The 19,480-nt window shown below is 48.2% G+C and overlaps 6 protein-coding genes across 6 annotated transcripts; 3 read left to right on the forward strand and 3 right to left on the reverse strand.

Moving 5' to 3' along the window:
* Positions 1 to 199: 199 nt before the first annotated feature.
* Positions 200 to 1,616, reverse strand: FOBCDRAFT_200403 (uncharacterized protein; the record flags this gene model as incomplete). Its single annotated transcript, XM_031178731.2, has 2 exons — positions 200 to 703; positions 753 to 1,616. 2 exons carry the CDS (start codon positions 1,614 to 1,616, stop codon positions 200 to 202), a joined length of 1,368 nt encoding a protein of 455 aa, XP_031044618.2.
* A 1,954-nt stretch (positions 1,617 to 3,570) lies between these two features.
* Positions 3,571 to 7,597, forward strand: FOBCDRAFT_132130 (uncharacterized protein; the record flags this gene model as incomplete). The annotated part of the gene is made up of 4 exons (XM_031178730.3): positions 3,571 to 4,057; positions 4,106 to 5,318; positions 5,513 to 6,474; positions 6,522 to 7,597. 4 exons carry the CDS (start codon positions 3,571 to 3,573, stop codon positions 7,595 to 7,597), a joined length of 3,738 nt encoding a protein of 1,245 aa, XP_031044617.3.
* A 3,651-nt stretch (positions 7,598 to 11,248) lies between these two features.
* FOBCDRAFT_200406 (uncharacterized protein) lies at positions 11,249 to 12,352 on the forward strand (the record flags this gene model as incomplete). The annotated part of the gene is made up of 5 exons (XM_031178724.2): positions 11,249 to 11,394; positions 11,519 to 11,562; positions 11,610 to 11,642; positions 11,694 to 12,103; positions 12,155 to 12,352. 5 exons carry the CDS (start codon positions 11,249 to 11,251, stop codon positions 12,350 to 12,352), a joined length of 831 nt encoding a protein of 276 aa, XP_031044611.1.
* A 1,327-nt stretch (positions 12,353 to 13,679) lies between these two features.
* FOBCDRAFT_292079 (Endonuclease/exonuclease/phosphatase) lies at positions 13,680 to 15,625 on the forward strand (the record flags this gene model as incomplete). The annotated part of the gene is made up of 4 exons (XM_031178723.2): positions 13,680 to 13,966; positions 14,012 to 14,388; positions 14,434 to 15,251; positions 15,299 to 15,625. 4 exons carry the CDS (start codon positions 13,680 to 13,682, stop codon positions 15,623 to 15,625), a joined length of 1,809 nt encoding a protein of 602 aa, XP_031044610.2.
* Positions 15,626 to 15,633: 8 nt separating this feature from the next.
* Positions 15,634 to 17,086, reverse strand: FOBCDRAFT_30963 (uncharacterized protein). The gene is made up of 4 exons (XM_031178721.3): positions 16,605 to 17,086; positions 16,386 to 16,555; positions 15,895 to 16,335; positions 15,634 to 15,848 (listed from the first exon to the last, which is right to left on the reverse strand). Exons 1-4 carry the CDS (start codon positions 16,999 to 17,001, stop codon positions 15,732 to 15,734), a joined length of 1,125 nt encoding a protein of 374 aa, XP_031044608.1. The 5' UTR covers positions 17,002 to 17,086; the 3' UTR covers positions 15,634 to 15,731.
* A 162-nt stretch (positions 17,087 to 17,248) lies between these two features.
* Positions 17,249 to 19,049, reverse strand: FOBCDRAFT_221366 (uncharacterized protein). The gene has a single exon (XM_031178720.3). It carries the CDS (start codon positions 18,798 to 18,800, stop codon positions 17,478 to 17,480), a length of 1,323 nt encoding a protein of 440 aa, XP_031044607.2. The 5' UTR covers positions 18,801 to 19,049; the 3' UTR covers positions 17,249 to 17,477.
* Between the last annotated feature and the right edge of the window lie 431 nt (positions 19,050 to 19,480).

A 19,480-nucleotide genomic window follows, 5' to 3' on the forward strand; every position in this document is an offset into this window, starting at 1 on the left:
TTGGCTCTGTGAATTGACATGCAGTCGTGTAAGATCATTGGCTCTTTTATTGCTGAACCTTTAATTCAAGGTCCATGAGAAAGAATGTGATTATTGCGAGGTACCCAAAGAAATTATCTAAGTTTATAAGAATACTAGTAATAAGAAATAGTAAATGGCGATAAGAGCCTGCTGCACTCATTTATGATCTCCCGCCCTCTCATTTCGTAGCCCTCTGAAGCATGTCATCCTCAGCATCCACGTAAAGTCTCCCCTCCTCCGTCTCTTGCTTCCACTGTCCATATGCGAGCTCCACCATCTGCGCAACCTCTACCATTCGAATCCAAGGGTCGTCTCCCCGTGCAGGGTTGTACCCGAGCATTACCATGATCATGGCACGCAATGGTTTGGTGTAACGAGCTCTTGCAAGGTACGAATGAATGTTGATGGTGAACTCGGAGCAGTTATGCCAAGCTGGACAACTCGGCCACCCTGAGACCTCTTCCCTACATTCCCTCTGACTCACATGCTCACAACCACCAAGGAAACAGTCACATCCTTTTGCAACAGCCTCTTTCTCCAGACAGCCACCGTCCTCGCAGAAAGCGACATGTGAACAACCGCATCCCTCACAGTAGTAAGTTGGAGCCTGGCCAGTCATCATGGTGAAAACGGTCACCCCAATAGACCACAACTCATCCCCGAGGGTATAGGGTCGATCTTCCTATATCATGTGAGTTGATGACAAGTCTCAACCAGCATTAGGTTCTTACCTCGTTCGGAATCGACGCTGGGGGGACATCATAGGCAGATCGAGTATCATCCAGTCGCCAAATCCCCTCCTTTGTAGCCAACGCCATCCCATTCGAATCTGAGCGAACAGTGTCAGGATTGAATTGACCATCCACGATGTGACATGTGACAGCTGCGTGGCTGTAATCACCTAATTTGCATTGGCCATAGGTCTCATTGCCTCGAGGATGCTGAAGCCAGACATTCCTAGGCTCGATGCAACGATGAAGAATTGGGAACCAATCGGTGTTGACAGAGACCCATTCCCTGACCATGTGACGACCAAGTTGCTCGGGTCGGTAAATGAGCCGTTTCCCGTCATGGAGATAGGTCACTGCGCGAATCAAAGAACGGAGAACGTGCCAACAGAGAGATTCTGGTAGATAGAACTCAGAACTCTTACAGGGATAATGGCGGAACAAAGCGCTGAGGTTACCAGCATCACCAAAGTCCCAGACGAGCATCTGAACATTGTTTCCTGGGGTAACGTCAGATGTTTGTGACTTGTTGAAAGGCCAATTTTCTATGACGCCAACGATAGAGACAAGGTTTTCGTGATTGAGGATCTGACGGATAGTGTAGGCTTGATTATGACTCGACAGGAGCGTGTTGAGAGCCTCAGCTTCTCGACGTGTCTGCGCGACATCGACAGTCCCATCAGGCTTCACTCCGAAGGGGCTGCTAGGACTGGCGAGATACTTCTCCCGTCGCGGGTCCCCCTTTCTCGTAACAATCCAGACGTTCTTCTTGACCTGCTCGACGAGCTCGAATGTTGGCTTCTCAACCTCTGTGGCGGGACTACTGAACATCCTGACTCCGGGATTCGACGAGTATCCGGAAGTCATGATGATGGCGAAGGCGGTGATGTTCACTTGAGACAAGAGAAAGATGTAGCAGATAAAATGTTCAAGATGTTCCTGAGAGTAAATATTCCTCCTGTCATAACCTCTGCCGCCGTCTCTGGAACGGGAACAGACAACAAAGAACCCAACTCTGCCACATATTGGATGAAGCCAATGAATGCCTCATTCCTTTGTCCTGAGTGAATGCGATGTTATTTGCGCCATCCAAACAAAGAGACGTCTGATCTTGTCAGTCACTGATGTGAATAGCGGGGAGTAGCGCATAGTCTCATGTATAGGACCATTGCTCGCACGACCCTTTTAGACTTGTTTCGAACAAAGAAAAGGTGTGAGTGAAAGCTTATAATGTCATGGGTGAACGCTCAGCCCACAATGACCAACTGCCGTCAATTGCGTTATTTCTCAATATTTGAAGCAGCCAGCAGCCAGCAGCCAGCAGCCAGCATCGGTAATTATCATTGTGGCTGTGGTTGAAGTAACCGAGGCAAGTTGCGGTAGCTCTTTGATCGATGAGGCACCTCGTCTTGTCAGCTCATGTGATGCCAGTGATTGTGAGTTTATGATGTTCGCGGGAAATGAAGATTTACAAGCGGGTTTCCAAAATGCCGACGACCCAAGATTGCGACCAAGTTAGCTCTGGGCTTTGTGTGCAACAGTCTCGGTGCTTGTGGCATGGATTGACGCGGGGGAGGCAACCCGACCACTATTAGCATGTTTCACCCATTCGAGTGACCCGAGAGAATTGGGGGATTTGTTGCGATGCAACCACGCTGAAACTCGAGAATTCGGGAGCACCGATCCAGGTTCCATTTGATAATGTGGTGTTCTTGTCGGTTCTGGTTACACGGCTTTGTTATTATCCAGTATTATTACCGCTGAACACGGCGGCTAATCGTGCTGATTCGCTATTAGTGTCTGGCGCTGTGGGATTGGTCGCGCCGTCTTCTTGGGCCGTCAAGATTCCAGTTGGCGGTTGGAGGATAAAGAAAACCAGCCACTGAAACAAGAGAAATGAGCGAACACCAGCGGCAATGCCCAGTCTTCTCCATCCAAGGCCCGACAGAGGCAATAGGTTCGTAACCACTGGGTTCTTGTTGATGGTGGCCTTCTTCCGCGCCGCAGCATCTCCACAGCCAATCATTGGTCTTGATGAACCGTCAAGATAATGCTCCCAACGTTTGGCGTTTGGTACCTGCAGGCAATGGCGCCACTAAAGGCCAGGGTTCTTGTAGCGTTGCACTTGCTATAGATGCTGATCTCCGCTCCTTCCTGTTTGAAGTCAAGTCAATGCTGGATAATAATGCGATTTAACTAGCCCCCCATTTGAAACCTCCCAAACTCATTTCCGTTCTGTCTCATTGTTCCAGACACTCTTTCATTCATCTTCCAGCCTGCTACTGCTATTGTACAGTAATTGTTCTTGCCACAGGTTTGACGGCTCCTTTGTTAGCTTCAGTACAGTCTCTTTTGTGTCGGTTTCGTCACTCTTTCATTCCATTGTCTCGAATCTCAAACAAACAATATATCGTCATCCAACCACCGAGAACAGCCATCCTTATATGGATATTGTCCTCTATTGAAACCTACCATATTACCAATTTCACTCATCCCTTAAAGATACCTTTTTGAATATTTCTCTTCTTGAACAACAAAACCTATCTATCTAATCGAAAGTATATACGACATTATCAACGACAGCCATGCGTTCAACTTTACACTAAACCATCACTTATCGCGCACCGGTTGCAGCACGAAATTATCACGATCGCTTATTTTCCAGTTTATGTTTCGACGTTTTTGCCTCTGTTTCTTTTGATAGCTGTGTATTCGGTCTTCGCTGGCGAAGGACCCCGATATCTTGTCACTCGACAACCTTTATACCCACCGACGACCTCTTTTTTCGAAATAGCCTCTGAAGACTCTCACAGTTCTCATCATGACTTGCTGCGGAAATAGGAAGAAGCAGGTTGTGGGGATTGCTGACCAGAAATGGGAATATATCAATCTTCGCGACTTTAAAAGCCGCGGATGCGGAACTGTATTCGCTTATATCTACCTGTGGCTTATGCTTCTCGTTTCAGTTGCTGTCTATGTCGTTGACAGTTTTACTGCCGTCAATCTACTCGTGTTCGATCGTTGGTCTTCAAAGATCGATCCTGCCATCTCCTTCGACGTCACGAAATGGATCTTCTCTATTTGCATTATTCTCTCATTCATCAACCTAGCTTACGAGGGTTTCCGCGCCTTTCGGGTTATCAGACGAGGCAATGTTGCGGAATCCTATCTTGATAGCTTAGCTGTTCGATGGGAATCAATTCGACTTGGTTCGCAAGGTTGGAAAAGATTCCTAGTCTTTGCTGAACTCACCAAAAGTAAAGAAGGCGCACAATACATTGCGCTTTTCACATACTTCAACTTTCAAGGTAGGCTTACACGTCAACTTATCAATCACTCTTTACTAATTTCTATAGCCTGGATCCGAGTCATCATCTGCTCAGGCCCTCGTCAGGTTCTCAATGCTTTCACACTCAAGTCAGTGTATGAGGCACAATTGACGCCTACAGCAGACAATGTGGGCGAGTCCATTACTGGATTCTTTGAGAAAATCAAGATCCTAGCCGAAGAAGATTATCAACAGGCACTTATCCTCTCGGGAATGTGTTTCACTCTGGTTATCTGGGTGTTTTCTGCGCTCTTTCTTCTCGCAGCCGTTCTGTTTTGGGTATTCTTTTTGTACCATTGGATTCCTGCAGCCGACGGTGGTCTTTCTGGATACTGCGAGCGGAAGGTCACCAAGGCGTTGATGAAGATTGTCACAAAGACGGTCAACAAAGCTCTAGCTAGGGAGGAGGCCAGCCGCTTCAAGGCTGAAGTCAAAGCGGCCAAGAAGAATGGAGAGAAGCCTCACCTCGATCGAGCTGCCACCCTACCCACTCTGCCAAACGTTGGCCCAGTCACCAAGATGGATCACCCACCAATGCTCAACCGTAACGACACCATGATGACACTGCCGCCTTACACTTCACGCCCCGGTACGCCAGGTGGCATGGAGAACGCACCCCCAGCTTCAGAACGAACTGTGCCGTCTAGACAGGGCACTACGGCATCTATCGCGAGCTACGCATCCCGAGCCACTTCTAGATCTGGAGGTGGATATGGACGGATTGCATCCCCCGTGCCTGATGTGCCTCCCATTAACTACCAGGGACACACCCAGCCCCGATCTATCACAGACAGGCATGATAACTTTGGTTCTTATCCTGCAAATCAAATGGCAATGGACCCAATAACATCTCTTCCTGGTCGATTTACAGAGAGCCCTGGCCCAATGAACTCTGATATGGCACCTTTCTTCCCTCCCCCGACTCGCGCTCCCAGCGCTCGCCCTATGGATAACTTTTCGCAGCCCATGGGAACATTTCCTTCAGCCCAGGCACCCCAATACCAAGCTTACAATCCTGGAGGTCGCATGAGCACTGCATCATCTGTGAACTCTCATCAGGGCGGAGCCGCAATGCAACGGCCCTTCAATCCTCCGGTACGAAGTGCCACAGGGCCAGTACCTTTTCGGGGACCTCCACAAAGGAACTTGACGAACCCAATGCCGCCTCGTGCAGCATCTGCGAGACCTGAAAGGGCTCCTCCCTATAACTATGACGTCGAATCTCAAAGACCAGGGGGTTGGTAAATGATTATATCAAATGTATTGGATTATTAATGAATCACGAATCAATAATATCATGTCCATAGGTGGACTTTTTACATAAGAAGCCTGAATAGAAGTGATAGATGACATGTTGGAGGGAGTGGCGTTGCCACGCTGACTTGGGCGTTCTGATTACTTATTATTCGTGCTAATGTCGTGAGCAACCCTACAGTGTGGTCAACTACGCCCTTAAAAGAGAAAAGTCCACGGCTGACGATTTGTCGACAGCAGGAAGTCAATCTTGGTTGCTGACATACACTGATGACAGAGAATTGACTAAGTCGAAGGTTTTAAAGGGCGGCATGACCAAGCTCTTTCTTCTGAACATACTCTTCCCCAGTCTTGCACTGAGCTTACAATACGCGTTTCAAAGTCATTTACTACAGTCATACGGATCCTTTATTCAAAACAATATGCCCTCGGCGACATCAGAATGGCACGATGGCGAACTGGCCGTGCAAAAGCAACTCAAAGTCCCCACAAGAGGAAATCCAACGTTTCCAGGTTTAGCACCCCAATATGGCATGCGAGTGATGCAGTCGCCCTTGGTAGCTCTCGGAACGCTAGATAGCGAGGGCCGCCCATGGACTACAGTATGGGGCGGAGACCGGGGCTTCGCGAGGCCAGTAGCTGAAGGCGTACTCGCGTTTAACAGCTCAGTTGATACTCGCCACGATCCTGTTTTCAAAGCTCTGTGGGACGGGATTGATGACGACGGCGTGAAACAAGGCGCCATTAACAGGCCAAATGGAGGCGAAGGCAAGAGAATGGCAGGACTGTCTATCGACCTGGAGACCAGAGATCGCGTGAAGCTGGTAGGAAACATGATTGCTGGTGCAACAGTCGAGGAAGGCAGGGCAGTACAGATGGCCATGGCTGTGACCGAGAGCCTGGGCAACTGTCCGAAATATCTCAACAAGAAGGATGTTGTGCCTAATGAGATGGCACCAGAGCTTGTCTCGGACAAGCTGCCCTTGTCACAGGAGGCCCTAGACCTGGTTGCAGCGGCAGACATGTTCTTCTTGTCGAGCACAAATGGGGTCACAATGGATACAAATCATCGCGGAGGAAGTCCTGGGTTCATGAGGATTATCAAGAACGAAGACGACGGGTTGGAACTGATATATCCAGAATGTGAGTTTGACATTCCTATATTATGAGCAAAGCTAATAAAGTATCAGTCTCTGGCAATAGACTATATCAGACACTCGGCAACTTCAGAGTGAATCCACTGGTTGGCATCGCTATTCCAGATTACAACACAGCCAACGTTCTTTATGCCACGGGCAGCGCATCGATACTTGTTGGTGATGAGGCTTCTTCTTATCTTGCAAGAACAAAACTTGCCGTCAAGATCTCAATTACTGCCGCAAAGTTCGTCAAGTCGGGACTACCTTTCCGAGGTGCGCTGGGCGAATACTCGCCTTACAACCCTCCTGTCCGTCACTTGCTCTCAGAGCACGATGCACATATTGCCGATGCATCATCAAATGGTATCACGGCAAGCTTAACTAAGCGCGAAGTTCTTACGCCGTCCATTGACCGATACACCTTTGAGCTATCTTCGACACAGCCTATCAATGCATGGCACGCAGGACAGTATATCACCTTGGACTTTGAGCAGGAAGTGTCGAGTGGCTACAGTCATATGGCCGATCATGATCCTCAAAGTATCAACGATGACTACGTTCGAACGTTTACTGTGTCAAGCCCACCAGAGAACAGTAAGGAGGTACAAATCACAACAAGGAAACATGGTCCGGTAACGAACTTCCTAAGAAAGCACAACCCTCGTGTGCCTTTGGAGATACCAGTGATTGGCTTTGGCGGCGAAGAGGGTTTCCGCATCCCTTTGGAATCAAATGGCTCTCAATCTGTCTTTATCGCCGCTGGTGTAGGAATTACGCCTGTCCTTGCACAAGCACCAGCTGTACTTCAACACAAAGCTCCATTTGCGCTGCTCTGGACTCTACGCTACGAGGACTTACCGCTCGCGACTGACACGTTCTCGAGAATCCCAGGGCTGTCCAATGTGACTACACTCTTCGTCACTGGTCAGCGGGATAAGGTGGACTTGTTGGAGGAGGTCGAGCAGGCTGGGACACGGGTAGTAAAGCGACGAATAACCGCTGATGATGTTGAGAGATTCAAGGGCCAAAACGCCCGTTTCTTTCTGTGCACAGCGCCAGCTCTGCTGGCTGCACTGGAAGGCTGGTTGCTGGGAGAGAAGGTTGTCTGGGAGGACTTTGGATATTGAGGACTGTAGCATACAAATTGAAGTACTTTCCTGGTTCCGGCTCATCTGTTTCCCTGAGCACATGTCTCACACCTCGGCCCGCCGGAGGTTCATGTTAGCTTACGGCGGTGCAAAGGACTGTTGAAGAAGTACCGTAGGGTCAAACCCCATGTTCCCTGAAGTTTGCCTCTAGTTGCGGGGAGCGTTCCACTGCCGAGTTAGTCAAGTCTGGGGTTGAGGAGAAGAGCTGAGCTTCTTGAATTGGATTTGATCTCCATCAGCCTCTCATTTCGAGCACAGACCTAGCAAAGAAGATCAACGCCGCGTATGTCACATAATCAAATGAAAACAAAACTGGGCTGTATTGTGAGGATCTCCTGAATCAAGAATAAATTGGTAAAAGCTAGTCGTCTAATCTAATGACTTCGTTTCCCCGCAAACATGTTCGGGAGTTACGCTTCGTCCCACATCCCCACGCTTGAGGTTGCGGATCCGCACTCGGATTTCTTTGTCTATGGCGGAGAGACTTATAGATCTAATATTATTAAGCTCAAGTGGAAGATTTGGCTTTTTCCTTGATCTGGTAAGCAGTGGATCAAGGTCATGGCCAAGGCTCGGGCTCCGAGAAAGCGGAATACATATCCCTTGTTGATTTCTTCAACTTGTGCATAAAGTAAGGCCAAAGTTGTGATAGATTGAGCAAATATATAACATTATGAGAATATGCTCCTAATCGTAGAACTTTATAGCCTCTGATAGATGTGCAAACTAAAGTTGTAATAGGTTGTCACGGTGTATTTCATCTTTTCTCGCATACTGTAACCAGGAGGGTTCTCATAGCTCTCAGAAAAGCCACCACGAACCAAGAGACTCTGAAAGCGAAAACTTGTCCCAATAGTTGACTCCTAGTGGACATTCTCTTTTCAATGGTCCCGAAGTCGCTCAAAGCAGCTCTTTTTATCGACATATCCTCCCATAACTACATTCCCCAGTCTCAAGTCACTGCCCTATCTCTTGACTTTGTCTAGATGGATGGTTCTTTTCCGAAGAGCACCACGAAGCCTCTATTTCCTCGGGTCAGATATTATTGATAATGACTCCGAGTTCCCGAGTTTGTAAGCTTCCGCTGTCGGCGGGAGGAAATGCGGTTTCCGGACCCATCACTCACCTAAAAAGGCTAAAATGCATCCATCGCAGCACTACGGAGCATCGTGGCAGAAACAGCTTCAAGCCGGGGCCACAGTGGACCTCTCTAAACTCCCTTCAAAGTATCAATTGGTCCGCTAAGTAGCTCAGAGACATGCGTGTTTTCTCGGCGTCTGACTAGCAACGAGGCGAGCTGTCGTCTGAAACCGTCTGGCTAAAAGAGAAAACACCTGGTGTTAATACGAATTCTTGGCGTAGAATATTATTGTCTGTGACTTTCGATAGTTCAGCTGCGGGTTTAAAGAAAAAGATCGAGTGCAAGTTAGGACTTGGCTGAATGCACAGGAAGTTAACTTTGACCCTATTGCTACTGTCATTTCTTGTGATTGACTGGTGGTTCGATGCCAATCAAATAACATAAAATTGGTCAATCTCGTAGGAGTTTCTCCTATTTCTCCGCCAAAGGGCGCGATATGCACGTAACTTATCCATATCGTTAGGAGACCATGATCTGATGTTCCCTTTAAAATCAGAGCATGCAAATTGGCTGTGCTAAATTCGAGATGCGGTGCATTTTTGAATCACGAGTCAACAGCACGCCGTTAAGAATGGTGGAGAAAGCTCGTTTGGAGCTCCAAGCAAATCCATGTTTATATGCCCCAGGGATGAGCGTGGAGTCAACTGCTGCAATAGAGCTATGGCTATATAATAAGTTGCTGTTTGAGAGATTTAATGGATAATCCTCGATGTTGATCGGAGCGGTTTAAGACACCGCCGGCTCAACTTACTAAAGATCACACAGTTATGCCAATCATTTATGTAATTTGTCAATCGAGAAACCTTCAGTGTAAGAGTTCTGACAATCAAAGATAGCTAGAATCACCCCGCATTTCCTGACAGGGATTGAGGAAAGTGATTGTCGTCGGTATGCAATCTGATTGATTCATGGTGCTTACAAAGACATCTTCGTGGCAGAGCAATGAAGTCAGACTGGAAGACAGGCCAATCTCAGGGAATGGCAAATCCCGTCAATTGTAAACGGAGCAGATCATCATCATAGCAAGCCGAGATATCTTGCTTTGAGTTTGATCTGCATGTTGAAGATTTACGGAAACTATGATTTGTAGCTATACGGTTGATAACCATGTTGATTTACCCATTGAAAGCTATCGGCATGCAGCACAGCTCCAGAGACCAACCAATTCGATGAGTTTCGGTTTCAAGACAAACCAAGGCCGACAATGTAACTTTACAGGGAACCTATTGGTGCTACCGTAGAGCTTAGGTTCACGCTGCTACTGATGTCCCTCTGTCCCTGTATCACGTTCCCTCGAGCCGGCTTAGTGGAGTGGCTCAGATCGCCGTCGTCATACCCCGCCACTAAGAGTTAGAACGTGAATGATTTAGTGAGTAATCAAGAGTTCCTTTGAAGCGAACAAGGAGCATGTTCAAGATTAGAAAGAGAAAACCGCATTCTGTTCTGTGGTAAGGAATTATGGCACAACTCGAGGTTCCCAATGTGGTAGTTGATGGGAATTGGGAACGGGCCAATGGGGCAAACTAACCATTCCAGGCGTCACCAGGTGTAAAATCTTCAACAGCCAAAGCAAAACAAAACAAAACACAACACAACAAAAACAGTGGCTTTGTTGCACTCCGCTGAGGTCGATGGCGTGCGAATGGTGCGTCAAAGGCCTGGACTTTCGTGTTTTGTGGGTGCTTGTGCGTTCAGTAACTCCCATTCAGTTGAGTTAATGGCAGGCTCAGGTTGTCCAAGATTGGGGACTGGGGTTCGAATGGCTTCGGATTCTTTAGCGGGCCTGAAACTGACCTACCAGAATGCTCAGCACAGGAGTCTAACAGAGGGAATAGCTTCTGTAGTCCCACATTTCCCTTGTTAAGGCAATGGATCTCGGCGCACGCGCAGCCCAGCACTTGCCCACCATCTTTGCCTATGCCCGCCTGCCCTGCCTGGAGACTTGAATCCAATTCTCGCAGAAGGGCCGTAAGGAAAACCTTCTTTCTTCTACTTTAACTTCCCTCTCCCATCTTCTTCTCTATTCCCGCCCATACGAACACACTCGCTCACACACTTACTCGAGCCCTCTCTATACGCCAACAGCCCTAACCCAATAAGCGATAATACCTGCGAAACCCTCACTGTGCCATCATAATACTTGCAATACTTGCTGATTTCGGAACCCCCGCCATCGCCGCCCGCCTATCCATTTCGCCAGACTTGCGCAGTATTCAGTCAACGACAATCGCAAAGTTGCCACATCTCTATTTCGACCATCGCCTGATAACCCCGACGACTTCAATCACCGCAACTGGTCGGATCTGCCCACTTTCAACGAGTCGGTCGTAATTCGGTCTCTGCGCCGATACTGCCGTGCCCCTCGCTTCCGTTCGCCGTCAACTACCGGCGCCGGCCGCTGTTGCTCATCGGATCGCGAAACCCCTCGTTCCGCTCAACCCGCCACTCCCATCTCAGAAACCAATATCAACTACACAACAATAGTCGAAATGGCTTGCGACTACCAATACGTTAAGGAGCACACGAGGGAGGATTACGTCTTTCCCTCGCACCGCTTCCAACGATCATGCCCTCCAGACAAAACTCCGCTATGTCTCGTTGCTTGCGGCTCTTTCAGCCCAATCACGTATCTTCAGTAAGCTTACCCTAATCATTCTGGCTCTTTTGGCAGATCATCTGATCGAGGTCGATGCTCTCGACCATTGGACAATCACGAAATTTGGCAATATTTGGACAAACATTAGCTAACTTTTGAGCAGCCTTCGGATGTTCCCCATGGCTCGGGACCATGCTCACAATGAGAGTAGGTTGCTCGCTCGTTGCTTCTGAAGCATCGCTGACATTTATCAGATTTCGAAGTTGTTGCAGGTTTTTTGAGTCCTGGTAAGTGAAGGTTCTACCAGATGAAACATGCCTGAACTAACCAGATGTCAGTCAGCGATGCCTACAAAAAGAAGGGCCTAGCTCCTGCTCATCATCGGATTGAGATGTGTAGACTTGCGACTGAAAACAGTTCCAAGTGGCTAATGGTCGACCCCTGGGAAGCTGAGAGCCCAACTTACATCCCAACCGCCAAAGTGCTTGATCACTTTGACTATGAGATCAACGAGGTCATGGGCGGTGTTGAATGCACTGACGGAACTCGAAAGCGCTGCCGCATTGTGCTCCTTGCTGGCCTCGATCTCATCCAGACCATGTCGACTCCCGGTGTGTGGGACGAGCGTGACCTTGACCACATCCTGGGCAACTACGGCGTTTTTGCTTTGGAGCGTACAGGAACTGAAATTGATTCAACCCTGGCAAACCTGAAGCAATGGGAGAAGAATATTCACATAATCCGTCAGGTATGTTCTACGAATAATTGTGTCAGTATTGTGATACTAACGATAGTACAGGTCGTTACCAATGACATCAGCAGCACCAAGATTCGCCTATTGCTTAAACGTAACATGTCAATTGACTACTTGATTCCTGACCTTGTAGTCAGTTACATTTTCGAGAATAATCTTTATCGCGATCTCGATATGCCTGACTCCAAGGGCAAGGAGAACGCCATCACGAATGGGCCCGATGCCGGCACCAGCACTGGTTGAATGTATCCGTCATTACGGTAAACGATAGAACCAGTGCCCCCACCCAAACATCGGTCCCGATACAGCTACCGAGCTTTGAGCGCGGTAACCGAATCATTGAGAGCTCACGACGTAAAGAACAGAGCCCAGGCTATGAGCGAGAACAGCTTCCGATCTGATGTTTGAGTCGTTGCGATTTCAGGGCCAAGGATCAATGTTAGTCATCGCAATGGACCACAATGGTTGAGTTGTCCTAGATGCATCGAATTTGGGATTCAGAAGGTGTGGTGATGAGGAGGTGGACTTTTCACTTTCCTTAATGACAGGACGTCGCTCTTGACGCAGCCTGCTATGTATCAGCGGTTGGATAGAGCGCACTTTTGAGCGGAGATATTTCCATCAATTGAGGCATACAAAGACGGGGCATCCCGCTATCTTGGGCCCAATCTGTTACTATCCATGCCTAGCAACCCGCCGGGTTCGTCGGAGGTCCCCGACTATTGATATGCACGTGTCCTAGAGATTGAGGACAAATTGTAGGTCTTTAATTGGAGTTACCTCGGCCCGCTTCGATAGTCTTTGTTGCCTTGGTTTAAAAAAGAGCCTTAAGTTTAAGCTTGTTGGCAAGCCATGATTTTATAGAGAACCAGTCGGGTAGCCGATATATGGAGTTTTAGCTGGATAGATACCCGTTCACATCATTGGGACCAATGATCCAATTTATTGTTTTTCAATGGCTTTGGCCTGAAACCTGAGTGATTTCGATTGGACGAATGATAAATCAACTGCCGCAATTCCTATGAACCGCCAAGTCTTCCGTCCGTTAAAGGACGGAAAATAGCTCCCTGAGACAATATCTCCGGCTCCTTCTTTCTCTGGCAAGATTGCACGAGGACAAAGTCAACCAATAGGTGTCTTCATTGTGTTGATGATTTACAGGGGCCAAGACGAGAGAACAACAAGGCCTCCAAAGGGACCTGCAAAAAAGGGCAAAGCGTGAACCCCCCGCGGTCGCGCAATCGACGCTGACTGGCCACCTCCGATTTGGCGCATAGATAAACGTGCCAGATCGATAGGGCATTTGGAGGCTTGGCGCCGATACTGGACGGTTATGGCCATGGCAAATTATAGGGATAGACCTTTTGCCAAGGGGAGAGACTTCAGCGCGGAATCGATTTCGGTGACCTTTTGGGTCTTTTGCGCCGGGGCCAAATTGGAGTGAACCCAGGATAGGTAGGTAACCCAAGTCTTGGAGGCTAGTTATCGTGAATACAAATAGCTGAGGGCGGCCCTGTCGATAATTCTTTGAGAGCAGGGCAGTTCAAGTGTTTCTCAACTCATCTTCATCATGAAGCTTCAATTCCTCGTCTCTTCCCTCATCAGCCCTCTGGCTGCGGCGTTGACTATTGCTGAGATCAATGGCAACAGCTATCTCTCTTCCTACGCCGGGAAGAATGTCACTGGTGTAGAGGGCCTCGTCACGGCTGTTGGCAGCTCTGGCTTTTATCTACGATCAACTAAGCCTGATCGTAACTCTGCTACTTCCGAGGGTCTATATATCTTTGGCAAGTCGGCTGTGAGCAGCGTCTCCGTGGGAGACGTCGTCACACTCGATGGTCTCGTTGAGGAGTACAGGTGAGTTTTACCAACTCAAGCATGAAGCATTGCTAACATGGTCAGGTCCAACAAAGACTATGTTTATCTCACTGAGATCTCTTCTCCCAAGAACATTGTTGTCAAGTCCTCTGACAACAAGTTCAAGCCCAAGGTTATTGGCAAGGACACCGGCAACCCTCCTGGAAAGCAATTCTCCAAGCTTGACGATGGCGATGTCTTTGCTGTTCCCAACAACGAGTCTCTCATCTCGGTGTCCAACCCCAAGCTGCAGCCCAACACATATGGTCTTGACTTTTGGGAGAGTCTTGTTGGCGAGCTTGTCACTGTCCCCAAGGCGTATGCTCTCAGCCGACCCAACAACTTTGGTGATTTCTGGGTCAGGGGCAACTGGAAGGTTTCTGGTCTGAACAAGCACGGCGGTCTCACCATGGTCGGCAACGGTATGTAAAGCTTCAATCTGAGTGTTTCCTTGGCTAACAATCTAGATGCTAACCCTGAGGCCATCATCATCGGCTCACCTCTCGATGGAACCAAGAACCCTGATGACACTAAGCTCGGCGACTACGTTGGCGATATCACTGGCGTGGTCTCATACGCCTTTGGCTTCTACCGCATTCTTCCCCTGACTGCCACCAAGGTCAGCAAGTCTTCCAACGCTGAGCACCCTGCCGTCAGCTTCACCAGCAAGGGATCTTGCAAGGGCATCACAGTTGCAGACTACAACACCGAGAACCTTAACCCTGCTTCTGCCCACTTGCCTCTTGTCATCAAGCAGATCGTTGAGAAGCTGCGAACTCCTGACCTGCTTTTCCTCCAGGAAGTCCAGGACAACAGTGGCGCTACCAATGACGGTGTCGTTTCCGCTAACCAGACTCTCGCTGCTCTGGCCGATGGCATTGAGGAATCCAGCGGTGTTGTTTACGAGTGGGCCGAGGTCGAGCCTGACAACAACGAGGACGGTGGCCAACCCGGTGGTAACATTCGCCAAGCTTATCTCTACCGCCCTGATAGAGTTGAGCTCGTCAAGCCCAATCAGGGTGGCCCCAACGACGTCAACGCCGTTCTCGATGGTCCCTCACTCAAGTACAACCCTGGACGAATTGACCCTGCCAACCCTGCCTGGGATGACAGCCGCAAGCCTCTTGTGGCTGAATGGAAGCCTGTCAAGGGCACAAAGAAGTCTTTCTTTACTGTCAACGTCCACTTTGGCAGCAAGGGCGGCTCGACTTCCCTGCATGGCGATGCCCGCACTCCTGTGAACAAGGGTGTCGAGAAACGCACCAAGCAATCCGAAATTACTGCTGTAAGTATGAAACCTGTTAGGCATGAAGCCCAACTGACAACTTGTAGAACTTTATTGCAGAGATCCTCAAGAAGGACAAGAAGGCCCACGTTATCGCCGCTGGTGACTTTAATGAGTTCGCCGCCGTTGCGCCCCTTGAGACTTTCGTCAAGACATCCGGTCTTGTTGATGTTGATGAGGCTGCCAAGATCCCTGAGACAGAGCGATACACATATCTCTTCGACAGCAACTGCCAGGCTCTGGATCATATGTACATCAGCAAGGAGTTGCGCAGGGGTATCAAGTATGAGCATCTGCATATCAACACTTGGCAGGACAAGGCTGGTGAGGTCAGCGATCACGACCCTAGCGTTGCTCTGTTCGACCTGTGTTAGATGAAATGATAAAGCATATGATTAAATAAATAGGCAGTTAGATCCGCTTGCATCATCCCTAAATATAGATTTTACCCAATGGCTGTATAATAGCCATGGGTTTTGACTAGTCATCACCACTGTCTTCGTCATCATTAGGCCCTTCTTCTCCTTCATCCTCATCTTCGTCACTATCGTCATCTTGGCCAGGATCCGGCATGACAATGCTATTTAAAAACGAAACCTAAGCTTGTCAGCTTGTTCAACAGTGATGTTAACATATAACTTACATATCCAACCATAGGGCGTATAATCTCGCTGATCTTCTCCTGGGCATCATCCTGGTAGAAGATGCTGTCGTCGATCTGCGTTCCAACAGTAAAGTTCCTCAACTTCAGCAGCGCAATATCACGATGTTCTGCCGTGAAGCCTTTTGGTTTAGTTTTAAGCGCATTCTCTTTGTTCTTTTCCGCAAAAGCAAGTAGCGCCGCGTTGGGATCAGATTTGTTGGCAGCCTTTGGTAAGAATATGCGCCTGAAGGCCTCATCATTGAGTGCGCGGCGCCATCGATTTGGCCTTTCGTCAATGCTGGCGCGGAGCTTCTGCATTTGGTCGCCGCTGGGACACCATAGGCCACCACCGATGAAAGACTTTTTAGGCTCACAGTGGATATAGTAACAGGCGTATGGGCCTTTGCGACCAGTTCGAGACCACGCAGCAGAGAAGTGAGGCTATAATCTTTAACTTTGCATACTGTACTTTGGATCAATTGGGCTCGTACCTTGTAAGGTGTAGGATCTTTACTGAAGCGAATGTCTCTATGGATTCGAAAAATGACGTCTTTGATGGGAAGCTCAGGAATCGTTTCATCGGCTGCTATAACGGTTTCGGACGCGCACTCAACAAAGGAGTTCCAGTCCTTCAAAGCGCGACGATACTCTCCATCATGCGCTATACATGTCAGTAATGGTTTGGCAGTAAGTGAAGGATGATGTCTTACACTTCAGCCAAGGCCTCTGGTTATGAGCTTTGAGGTCTCGCAAGAACAACATCGTATTCTTGTGTAATTTGAAATCTTCATATTCTACACCATCTGTGTCTCTCAACTTCTCCAATGGAATGATAGTAACTTTTGGGGGCGCATCCTCGTCATCCTCGTCATCATCATCTTCTTCTTCTTCTTCTGGCTCCTGCGCTAGCTCATCTTCGTAGGGTTCCTCGGATTCTTCTTTTTTAGGTTGCTTCTTCGGAGGCCTTCCACGTTTCTTCGGTGGTGGCGCATCACTTTCTTCTGTATCCTCACTGCCTTCGAAGTATTGACTTTTAGTGGCGGAAACTCTCCTCGAGCTTCGCCGAGTGCTGGTGATTTCATCAGCGGGACGTTTTCGAGGTGGCATATTAGAAACGCTGTGATTTTGACAATGAAAGGGTGAAATGACAGACAGTGCCACTAGTGGTGTCAATAGACACTCTTGAGCAAAGAAAGGAAGGTCATGTCGTCATTCCAATATTGTCGCGCCTATCTTACGCGTTTGAGAAACGCGAGTGCACGTGAGTTCACGTGGGCCTTAGTGAATCCTTCACCTCGTTGTTCCCCATGTCAACAACCGAGGAACCACTGTTGAAGCACATATAGATCTTTGCGTCTCTGCCAATAAAAGTCATTTGAAACTTAAAAAAAAAAAACGAGCAATTTCTCAATTTAGACACTATATCGTCTTCGATTTTGGCCTGATGAATGACCTCTGCTGTTATATCATACGGGGCATATCTCATCGAGTTTCCTTGAACCAAATGACGAGCGATCTTGACGACAAGTTTGGCTTCTCTTATATCCAGGCCCTGCTTCCTATCACCAGTGTCTCCATATCACTCAATCTCTTCCTGTGCCCTTGATCGCCCCAAGCCGCTCCTTGCATGCAAACAGCTTCTCCAGAAAGCTAATATCTCCAAGTTTCTCAATAAGCCACACGTCGGTATCATTCTGGTTATCCTGTTCCTCTGGTTTGGCAGTCATTTCGATCAGGATCGCACATATACGGGCTGCGGCCCGAAGGCGCTCCCAGCACTGGCTCTCCATGGCAACCTCTTCCTCTTGTAGGTAGATGATCTTGCCGACCTTGAAGAGCCTTCTAGACCACAAGCAATCAAACAAACCCTTCTTCGTTTCATCTGTAAGCTTTTCCTCGTACTTCTTCCAGGCTTCGACGGGAATAAGAGACCTCTCTTGCTCCGTCTGAGCAATTGCTATACTTAGACGCTTCAGTGCCTTTTCATGTTGCTCTGGTGTCGGCTCCTGGTGCATTTGACCCAGCATCTCGAGAAGCTTTGGTTTGAAATATTTCCACTGGTTTTCTTCGATGCTCTCTGCAGCTGCGACAACTTCAAGAATATCCGACCTGCAGTATGCAGGTAAAGTCTCGATGTCGGCATCGTTCATGTGCGTATCTTTTCGATCTTGTGAAGGCCCCTCGAGAGCAGAGCCATGGTGTTTTTGCCCGTCAGCCGGTGTCTGTTCCCCGTTCATCTCTTCTTTTTTGTCGTGAGACGAGGCAGCGCCAGAATTGATGTCCATAGGGACCAGCACACTAGTGCCGTCATCGTTGACCGTATTCTCAGTACTGGGAAACTCAGTGGGAGTATTGTCCTTTGACTGATGTGCAGTACTGAAAACTGCAGGTTCGGAGACGTCGCTTTTATTCTTGCTCGTGTTTAGCTTGATTCGTTTTCTTGGGCTGTCATCAGTTGTTGACAGAGTCTTGTTCGCAGCGTCTGCCTCAAGGCGTTTCTGGGCGTTGTTCATAGGACTTTCCGGCGGAGTGGTGTTGGATCTCTTTTTATTGGATCTCCTCTTTCTGCGGCTTCGGCTCTTCTGTTCACTGAAGAGAGCGCCGAGGATCTCAATAAACTCCTTGGCGGTGGTTGCAGCATCCAGTTGAGGGCGCTTCTCTGTAATATTGTGGTTCGATGGGAAGAAGGCAATGTGCGTCTCGGGTTCAGTTCCATCAGTGAACTTGAGATTATATTTTGCTCGGGCTTTAGCAGCAGTCAAACCGCCGCCGCTAACAGTAGTGATGAAGTCGATGAGGCTGCTACGCAGGTGTACAAACTCGGTTTTCGCGTCACGGCCATTCGCGCCAGCTTCAGAGAAAAGGTCTTCTAGCGACTTCATGAAGTCAATACCTGGGATCTCCATCGTCGGGAGCGTATGGTAGGTATGTTGTCAAGATGATTCCTAGGAGACGTGTTCGAAGCTTTTGAGAGATGGTGTTTGGATGAAAGGTTCAATACAAGTGAGGGTTGTTGCTGTGCTGCAGGGAAATGAATGCTTCAGGAATGCTTTAACAAGAAAAGGTAACAATAGAAACACTGCTAATACAATCGTGCGTCGTTTTGTTATTGTTAACGTGCCTGGCACTGCCCTGTTCGTCCTGCCAGTGACACACCTTCGACCTTCACAAATACGGCAGCACGTAACAGAAACCGATATCTGCTTAAGATATAATTGGTGAATTGGGCATATCGAATTGTGAGTCTTTATGCACGAATCCTCGATAAATACAATCTACTCTAGTGATGCTTTGGGTCCTCTCATGTTTAATACACCATGATCACTGCAGGGATATTTAATTTTCTTCACGAAAAGGTTTCTCCAATAGAGGATTCACTAGGTAGGCAGATTGGTATTAGCACTAGCTACTGGGCTTGACCAAGAATCTTAGATATGATACTCAGTGCTGGGGTCGAAGGTTACCTCGATTCTTCAAAAAAAAAAAAAAAAAAAAAAAAAAAAAAAAAAAAAAAAAAAAAAAAAAGCGCACTGGCGTACTCACTCATTAGGGATAAGCGAGGAGACTGTAGACGACAAAGGGAAGA

Source organism: Fusarium oxysporum, chromosome IV (genome assembly GCF_013085055.1).
Source record: "Fusarium oxysporum Fo47 chromosome IV, complete sequence".
In the NCBI taxonomy this organism is placed as follows: domain Eukaryota; kingdom Fungi; phylum Ascomycota; class Sordariomycetes; order Hypocreales; family Nectriaceae; genus Fusarium; species Fusarium oxysporum.

What these genes read in the sequence shown, in the direction of transcription:
- FOBCDRAFT_30963 (XM_031178721.3), bottom strand. Translation starts at nt 17,001, where the DNA reads ATGCCACCTCGAAAACGTCCCGCTGATGAAATCACCAGCACTCGGCGA. An exon ending in CCAGAGGCCTTGGCTGAAGT is followed by an intron (nt 16,556 to 16,604) that starts GTAAGACATCAT and finishes TGACATGTATAG; the next exon opens with CGCATGATGGAGAGTATCGT. An exon ending in TACGCCCTATGGTTGGATAT is followed by an intron (nt 15,849 to 15,894) that starts GTAAGTTATATG and finishes TGACAAGCTTAG; the next exon opens with GTTTCGTTTTTAAATAGCAT.
- FOBCDRAFT_221366 (XM_031178720.3), bottom strand. Translation starts at nt 18,800, where the DNA reads ATGGAGATCCCAGGTATTGACTTCATGAAGTCGCTAGAAGACCTTTTC.